Source organism: Dipodomys spectabilis, unplaced genomic scaffold (genome assembly GCF_019054845.1).
Source record: "Dipodomys spectabilis isolate Male_0828 unplaced genomic scaffold, ASM1905484v1 ptg000480l, whole genome shotgun sequence".
NCBI lineage: Eukaryota > Metazoa > Chordata > Mammalia > Rodentia > Heteromyidae > Dipodomys > Dipodomys spectabilis.
In genome coordinates this window covers 1679760-1688144 of record NW_024871157.1, presented here as the reverse complement: position 1 = coordinate 1688144, position 8385 = coordinate 1679760, and the positions used below count along the sequence as shown (strand labels likewise).

General features: G+C 62.1%; 1 protein-coding gene across 3 annotated transcripts; it reads right to left on the bottom strand.

Moving 5' to 3' along the window:
• Window positions 1-7748, bottom strand: LOC122098525. 3 transcript variants are annotated; one of them, XM_042668990.1, is made up of 5 exons: window positions 7075-7748; window positions 5878-5984; window positions 5734-5782; window positions 4563-4636; window positions 1-632 (listed from the first exon to the last, which is right to left on the bottom strand). In XM_042668990.1, the coding sequence occupies exons 1-5, from the start codon at window positions 7080-7082 to the stop codon at window positions 424-426; spliced, it is 447 nt and encodes a 148-aa protein (XP_042524924.1). In that variant the 5' UTR covers window positions 7083-7748; the 3' UTR covers window positions 1-423. The 3 variants fall into 3 exon arrangements, 2 of the variants coding, with proteins under 2 accessions (XP_042524924.1, XP_042524923.1); XM_042668989.1 differs by having other exon boundaries at window positions 5878-7748; XR_006145745.1 differs by lacking the exon at window positions 5734-5782 and having other exon boundaries at window positions 5878-7748.
• Window positions 7749-8385: the final 637 nt, after the last annotated feature.

Here is an 8385-nt window from a genome sequence, read left to right as displayed (position 1 = left end):
GCAACGCAGCCATTCCTTTGCTTGCAACATGTTTATTGACAGGCAATTGTGTTTTTTTGAAGTTTAGGAGGTGAGATCAGATTCGAGGCCACTGTCAAGGGCAGAGGGGCAGCTGGCCTGGTACCGAGCTGGGATGTATTGGAGGGTGGATGCTGGAGGCAGGTGGTTGCCTAGCTTGGGCAAATGTACTGCAGCTAGAAAACCCTCCCTTGGGTTTGGCACGGACGGAGGACTGAGGTTGCCAAAGTAACTGGGTTTAAGCCTGGCTGCCAGGCTGCAGGGAGAAGGGGTCAGTAAAGGAGTCCCGCCACAGCCAAACTCTGAGCCCTCAGCATGGCCAGGAAGGAGCCATGACTTGGGGGTGGGGGGGTGGGAAGCAGAGCTCGAGCTATCTCTTGGGTTAAGTTGTCAGACCAAGGTTCTCTAGAACTCCAAAACAGAGTGGGCTGATAGTTCCACAAAAAAGAGGGCATTTTGGGGGCTTTGGAGTGAGAGGAAGATCACGCACCTTTGTAGCACCCCCAAACTGCTTCTCCCGTCAGGCTGGGCCTTGGATCCAGACAGAGTCAGCCCCACTTTCTCCCTTGGAGAGCTGGAGCTGTGCTGTGGGCTCAGAGCAGGCCTGCTCAAAGCTGAGTCGGGAAATGAACAAAGTGAGTCTCACCAGCCCTGCTGGGCCTAGGCAGAGCAGCTGTCACTGGCTGCAGCCTGCTCACCCACCCACCCCTGCTTCACCAAGAGGCTGGCAGAGCCCGGCAGAGCCCCAGCGCCACCAGCCTGGAGCATGTTTGAGTTGGCCCCAGCGCCTGTGGTGACGGTGGGCCTGTAGCTAAAAATACTCAGGAGCCTAGGCAGTGGCTCAGAGCTTCCTCGGAGGAGGTCGGCCCGGCCGGGCAAGCCTTGGAGATGGGCCTCCCTGTCCCAAGGCCTGTTCCTCACCTCCAACATGTTCTGAGGACTTGGGTCACTGTCCTGTTTCCCAGGAATTCCTAGAGTTTTAGGAGGGCAAGAAAGTCTTTCTTCCTTTTTTTCTAGTGGCACTACTGGGGCTTGAACTCAAGATTTTGCAGTTGCTCAGTAGGAGCTCAACTTTTTTTTTTGTCGATCGTGGGGCCTGGGCGCTGTCCCTGCACGCTTTAGCTCAAGGCGAGTGCTCTACCACTTGAGCCACAGCGCTACTTCCGGTTTTCTAGTGGTTTATTGGAGATAAGAGTCTCATAGACTTTCCTGCCCAGGCTGGCTTTGAACTGTGATCCTCAGATCTCAGCCTCCTGAGTAGCTAGGATTACAGGTGTAAGCCACCGGCGCCCGGCAAGTACTCTCAACTTCTTGATCCACACCTCTAGCCATCTTTGCTGTGGTTATTTTTGAGATGAGGGGGTGTGTCTCACAAACTTTTTGCCCAAGCTGGCCTCTAATCTCAATTCTCCAGATCTCAGAGGAATTTTAGGTACATGGTTTGTTTTGGGGTGAACTTGGGGCTTGAACTCAGGGTCTGGGGGGGCTTAAACTCAGGGTCTGGGCTCTGTCCTTGAGCCTCTCAGTGCTCAAGGCTAGCACTCTACCACTTGAGCCACAGTGCCACTTCTAGCTTTTTTGAAGTATTTTATTTTGTCGGTCGTGGGGCCTGAACTCTGGGCCTGGGAGCTATCCCTCAGCTCTTCAGCTCAAGGCTAACGCTCTACCACTTGAGCCACAGCACCACTTCTGGCTTTTTTCTGCTTATGTGGTGCTGAGGAATCGAACCCAGGGCCTCATGCATGCAAGGCAAGCACTCTACCACTGAGCTACCTTCCCAGCCCTGAAGTATTTTATTGGAGACTTTCCTCCTGGGCTGGCTCTGAATTACAATCTGCAGATCACAGCCTCCTGAGTAGCTAGGATCACAGGTGTGAGCCATGAGCACCCAGCATGGTTTGATTTTCTAGGCTGCCTGGGTCCTACCAGGTGCTCTGTACAGGGGGCAATCAATTTTTGGTCACACAAAAGACCATACTACTATGAGGCTAACAGGGAAACTAAGCACAGCGGAGGAGCAGGGACTGGTCTACTTCAGTCTTTCAGGAAAAAGTCCCATCAGCCCAGGACCGGGTAGAGGGGCTGGTGGGCATGCTAGGGCCCCTTATTTCCTGGGTTCTGAGACCACAGACAGCAATTACAGAGCCATCCGATGTTGAAGGCACTGATGGTGAGAGATGAGAGGACCAGTCCCTAAGGGCCCAGAAAAGGCGGGGGCCACAGGCCTGTCCTGTGGGTCCAGGGAAGGGAGGCTGGGAGGTGAGAGCTCAGGGGACAGGATTCCAGCTACAGAGGAGGCTAAGGCCCTGGGACTGGACGAATCGTGGAATTTGAGACCAGCCCTGGCAACAAAGCACGCTGCCCCCGGCCCCAATGACTGAAAATAAAACTTGTAAACAGCTCAAAAGGTTATCCTTCAACTTTCTCCTCCCAGTTGAGAGGAATTTGCCGGACCGCACGGGAGGGAGCCCCGGGGGGAGGTGTCGGAGGTGCTGGGGAGCCTTCTCTAGGCCTCTAGGCCCGTGGCTTCCCGGAGGGTCTAAAAGGTCACAGTCCACGCCGGGCTCCTAGGGAAGGGACCGGAAGGGGCGGGCCCTGGAGCCCAGTCCGGCCACCTCCCAGCCCTTCCGCTGGCGTGGCCCTAGCGAGCAGGCCGCGAGCAGCCCCGCCCCGGGCCGCGGGCGGTGGGCGGAGCTCCTCCGGGCCGGACCTAGGCGGGAGACCGCCCAGCTCCTCCAGGCGCTGGCAGGGAAAGCGGAGTGGACAGAAAGGTGATAAAAGCCCAGCTGGGGCCCCAGGGGGAGGGAGGCACAGGGTCAGTGGGTCTGGGACACGCGCTCCTCGCCCTTCCCCAGACACCCAAGTGGTTGGGGCAGGGGAGGCCGCCGGGAGGGGGCAAAGACCCCCACGCAAGGACTCGAGCCCTGGGAAGAACCCACAGGCCCTCCCCCTCTCCTGGCAGGGGAGGGGGTCAGTGCTCCGCGCCGGGGCGGGGAGGACGAGCTGAACCAAAACCAGCTCACCGGGACCAGGTGCCCGGTGCCCGGCTGGCGCTTACCGGGAGCCCAGAGCGCCAGGCGGCTTCCTTCCAACCAGGCCGCTCTTGGGCGGCGGTGCCAGCAGGCAGCTGGCACAGGAGGGCGCTCAAAATAGCCCAGACAGCTGGGGCGAGGGGGTGCCGGGGCCCAGGCTCGGGCCTGGAAGACACCTGGAGCCCCATCCCAGCTCGGCCGCGCCGCCTGACCTTGGAGAGCCGGCCGCTCGGGGCCGGGGCGGGCAGCCCCCACCGTGACCCTGCCACGGAGGAGCGGCCGTCTACAACATGCCCGACGCAAGCCACACCGCAGGAAAGAGCCGAGCTGGCCGCCTTCCCAAGCGAAGCCAGACTTCTTCCCCGCGGCTGGAAGCTGGCCACGTGCTCCAGGAGGTGGGCTGGCAGAGGAGCGGCCGGAGACCACGGCCACCACCCGCCCCGCCCAGTCACAAAGGCGGCCAGCGGGCCGGGCCTGCGCCGCGGACGGCCCCCTACCACCCCCCACGGCCGCCGGGAGCACCCGGCCCAAGGTCGCCAGCAGCGGCCACCTCCCGACCCCTGGCTGCCAGGCTAAAGCCCCATAGAGATAAGCAGCCGGGTGCTTCCAGCAAAGTCTGGGGCCTCGCACAGCTCAGCAGTGGGAGTGGACAGGAGGGGCGGGGTGCGGCCCGGGGAGGCCCCTGGGCCCAAATGGCTCAAGGAACCGCACACTGGAGGGCACACCGGCCAGGGGGCAGAGATCAAGGGTCCCACCGTCCCCAGCTGTGCAGCTGCTTCCTGGATGCCAGGAGCCCCGAGCCGCGGACGCAGCTCGCTCAGGCTGCGAGGACGGCAAGCCGGGCAGCCCCCGGGTGCTCCCCAGCCCGGGGCTCGCGGCCCCGGCGGCGGCTGGGGCTGAGGAGGGAAGGCCCGAGTCCTCGTCAGAGGCTGGGGACCGGGCCACCATGCTGCCAGCGGTTCCGAGGCCACGGTCAGGCCCAGGCCCTCGCTCGCTCACTTTTCCTATTACTGTTTCGGGAGACGAGGACACGAGTCCAGAGACGAGGACACGAGTCCAGAGCCAAGCGGCGCGTGCCAGGCCGCAGCCGGTGCCCAGCCGCGGCCCGCAGGCTTCAGACCAGGTTCCCTCGATTCTAGAAGCTCGGCTCGTTACTGGGAGGCAGGAGGAAGCCGGGGGAGTCCAGGACACCTGTGTTTTCGGGGAGGCGGCGCCGGCCCCGGCCCGCGTGTCCCCGGGCGGCTCGCGGTCACCCACGCCCACCGGGGGCGGCGGCCGGCAGCGCGGGGCGGCCCCCGCCGCGCAGCACGCGACCGGGAAATTCTAGTAAAGCTGCTAAATTCGGCCGAGGATTCCACGCCCCCAATGCCTGACATCAGCGCGGCCGGGCGGGGCGGCGGCCCGCGGCCCCGGGCGGCGGGGGAGGGGCCGCGGAACCGGCCCGGCGGGTTCGGGGATCCCGCCCCCCGCCCCGACGGCGGCCGGCCCGGGCGGGGCCGGGCTCCCGCCTACCTCGCTGCGAGGGCTGTCGGCTCCAGCCGTCCGTCCCGGGGCTTCCCAGAGTCCACCCGTCTCGGGCCGGGGACCTAGGGAAAGAGTGCAGAACGAGCCGTGAGGCGGCCGGAGGTCGAAGCCCGCTGGGGCCCGAGTCGAACGGAGCGGGGCTCCCTGGCCCGGGGGCCGCCCCGCGCCCGCCTCCCGCCCCCGAACGCCGGGGGTGGGGGCCCGGGGGCCGAGCGGTGGAAGGCCGTCCATCTGCACTTCCAAAGGCCGGCCCCGCCCGCACCCCTCCCCGGAGGCGCCGCCGAACCCGGCGCCCCGGGAGGGGCCCGGCTTTCCCAGGCCCCCGCCCCGCCCCCGGCCCGCCGAGCCGGGGTGGAGGGTGTGCCCGGGGCGGCCAAGCGGGGCGCCCGGGGACGCGGAGCCCCAGCGGGACAAAAGGGGAGACCCGCCCCCCTATCCAAGGGCGCGGGGCCCGGGCCCGGAGGGCGGCCTGGGGTCAGGGCTGGGCCTCCGCGTGCCCGCCTGGGCCTCGGGGTCCCCGCCACCTCGGGGCCGCGCGCGACGCCCCCGAGGGCCCCCCCGCCCTGGGGCGAGGGCCGCGCCCCGCGGGCTCCCCGACGACACCGGCGAGGGAAGGGGGACGGGAGGGCGACGGCCGCCATTAGCCAGCGCCGCCCCTACCGGGCCGCCGGCCCGCGGCTCGGGCCGAATCCCGGAAGAAACCACCGGGGCTGGGGCGGGAGCAGCGGCGGGCGCCGGGCCGGGCGTGGAGGCGCTGCGTCACGGTGCCAACATGGACGCCGGCCTTTTGTCCTTTTTTCCGCTCTGCTGGCGCAGGCGCACCCTGGAGCCCCGAAAGAGGATTCCGGGGCGCAAACCGTGCACAACCACCGGGAAAGCGAGCCCTAAGGTCGGGGGAGGCTTCCTCGCCGTAGGACTCTCTCCGACCCCCGGTCCCCACCGAGGCTCGGCCCCGAGGAGCCCCTCGCCCGCTCCCCTTTCTCCGGGGGCCCGGGGCGCCCCGCTCGGCCCCCGCCTCCCCCTTCCCGCTCCGGAAGCCGAGCGCACCGCGCCAGGAGCCCTCGGCCTCGGCTCCAGCCGGCCTCGGCTGCGGGAAGAGCGTTTCCTCGAAGGGGCCACGGCGCTTTTTGTTCTTTTTTCCTCTTCTTTTTTTACTTACCCGCTCAGCCCGGCGCCGTGCAGTCTCAGCGGATGAAGCTGGGCGGTGACTTTTGGAGATGTTTGTGATCAGAATAGTTTGGGGGGTTGTTTACCTGGGGAGATTTGGGGCTATGGCACTGTCTGTCTTTGCTGTTGATGTTACCTTTTTGTAAGTTACACTTCGGGGCATTTTTCTGCTCCTTCCACGTCCGCAAACTTTCCAGAGGTGGGTTGGCAAAAAGGCGGCTTCGCGGAGGGCTGTTTACTGCTCTAGATGGCCATGGTGTGACCGTCATTAAGAGACAAAAGGCGAAAACACACAGTCAAATCAAAGGCAAAAAAGGCTCACCAGCCACCCCAAACCACCATAGAAAAACAGCACCGAGCTATCGTAGGTGTTTGGCTCCAAGCAGCTAGGACTTGTTTTCTACTTCTAATCTAGTTTCCTGTGACCGCTTTAGTATTTCCACACAAAGAGAAGGTCTTCCTTTCACCTCCCCTCCCCCGAGGCAAGAGGAGAAAAACAGCTATGTTTTTCTTCAAATAGATCGATTTTCAAGGAACATGTACAAATTACTGGGAAGAAAGCTGACTAGCATTTACTGCAGTAGGCATTCTCAAAAGCTCGAGGCGAAGACCTTAGCTTTATAAAAGCAAAGCGTCTAAAAAGCATTTCAACCTGACTTAGCATTAGACAAGAGAAACGAAACAACATACATGCAGATGAAGGTTCGGAAAATTAAGGACATCTCAGCCAACATTAACATGAAAACTAAACTGTAGAAGGACAGAATGGACTGGGTACTTACAATATAAAAAAAAGGTTTTTTTTTAAAGAAAGAAAAACAATTTAAAGAGTAACAACTGCTCACAATTTTTTTTGTTGCTGTCATTTCACTTAATCCTAAAACTATACATTTAAAACATTACCTTGTTAAAAAGAGAGGAGTTAATAAGATGGCCAGGTTTAAGTGTTTAATAGAGGAAACTATACTTAAAAATTTATTGTTCAATCAAGAGAACACAGACTTAAAGACAGCTCGAAGCTTCCCACCGAACCACCCAAGAAAAAAGAGGAAAAAAAAATTAAATATGTCGTTTACTTAGGTTTTTTTTTTGGAATTCAAAACTGTTAACTGCTGACATGAATGGTGTGCTATGACCTAGTTATACAAGACAAAGATGGATTCCAAGTCATAAGGAAAAATCCAGATCTTTTTAAAAGGTCTTCTTCAATTCTTCCAACTGTGAGTCCTTTAAGCCTGCTGACAAATGTTAAACAACACACTCAGGCGTCCTGAAACTGGATGGTGGAGTCAAAGGAAAAACGTTCCCCATTTGCAACAAAGGAAAAACCCACTTGGCCATTTAATTCCATTGCAGAAAAATGGCTTCCCTCATCTCTTGGCCTCTCCTTGGTGTCTGATGAAGGATGGGTTGAGATCAGCGTCTAATAACTCAAGCCCGATAGAAGCCGCGCTCTGATTGGCTGCCGCGCCCTGCCAATTACCTACCCAAGGCCAAACTCCAAACCCCGAAAAGAGCCCCAACGTGAAACACACCACCTCCAAGCCCCACCGAGGCGGCTCTTTTCGCCTCGGCCGCCCGGCCCGGAGAGGCGGACCGGGCTGCCAGCGCGCCCCCGGGAGCCCGGAGCCTCCGAGCTGAGCTCACAAAATGGAAGCCGCGCGCCGATTGGCCGCCGCCACTCCCGGACCTTTAATAAAGAAAGGGGGAAGGAAAAGACACATGCAAAAGAGGGGGGACTCTCCTCTCTCTCTCTCTTGCTTGCTGCTGGCTGGATGGAGGGGGGGCGGTGAGAACGAGGAGAGAAGCATGTGTTCACGACAATTACGGGGCGCTCCCCTCCAAAAATAAAAACAGAGAAAAGAAAGAAAGAAAATAATAAAGCCAACGAGCTCGTCTCTCCCAGCCCAGGCCCGGCCGCTTCCTCCCGGACGGTGGTTAAACCCTGGCTCCTCCGCCCCGGCTCGGCGCCCGGGGCTGGGGGTGGGGAGGGGGTCGCCGGGCTGGGGCGGGCGCCGGGGCCCAGACGCCTCGATGGCAGCTCGCCTTGGGTCGACGTCGGCCTTGCTCTCCCCCCCCCCCCGCCCCGGTCTCCAAACACACCCTCGGCCCCCCTAAAACCGAGCCCGCGCCCCCTCCCCGCGCCCCGCGCCCCCACGCGCCCACCTCCGGTCTTGGCAGTTTGCAAACAGTTCGGAAGGCCCGAGGCGCACGCCGCGGCGGCGGCCCGGGCTCCCTCCGAGGGCAGCCGGCCGCGGGGAGGTAGAGCCCGGGGAGCCCCCCGCCCCCGCCAGCCGAGCCCCCCACCCCAGCCCGTCCCGGCAGAATAAATAAATTAAGAGGCCTTCCCCCGGGGAGGGGGGCGCAGTGTGGGAGCGCGCGAGCGAGGGGTGGGGGCCGCCGGGGCCCGGGGCTTCGGAGGCGCAGCTGCCGCCGCCGGGGAAAGCGACGAGGAAGGCGAGGGGAGGAGGAGGAGGAGGAGGAGGAAGAGGAGGAGGGTGAGCGCTCGGGTCGGGCTCCTTAGCGGTGTATTGTGGGATGCGCGGCTACTGGGAGCCGAGCCTCCGCCGCCAGCCGCCTCCCGGGCAGCAGCAGCAGCAGCAGCGGCGGCAGCAGCGGCGGCGGCGGCGGCAGCAGCGGCGGC

What these genes read in the sequence shown, in the direction of transcription:
- LOC122098525 (XM_042668989.1), bottom strand. Translation starts at nt 6,010, where the DNA reads ATGACGGTCACACCATGGCCATCTAGAGCAGTAAACAGCCCTCCGCGA. An exon ending in CACGGCGCCGGGCTGAGCGG is followed by an intron (nt 4,637 to 5,733) that starts GTAAGTAAAAAA and finishes CTCTTTCCCTAG; the next exon opens with GTCCCCGGCCCGAGACGGGT. An exon ending in CCGACAGCCCTCGCAGCGAG is followed by an intron (nt 633 to 4,562) that starts GTAGGCGGGAGC and finishes TTCCCGACTCAG; the next exon opens with CTTTGAGCAGGCCTGCTCTG.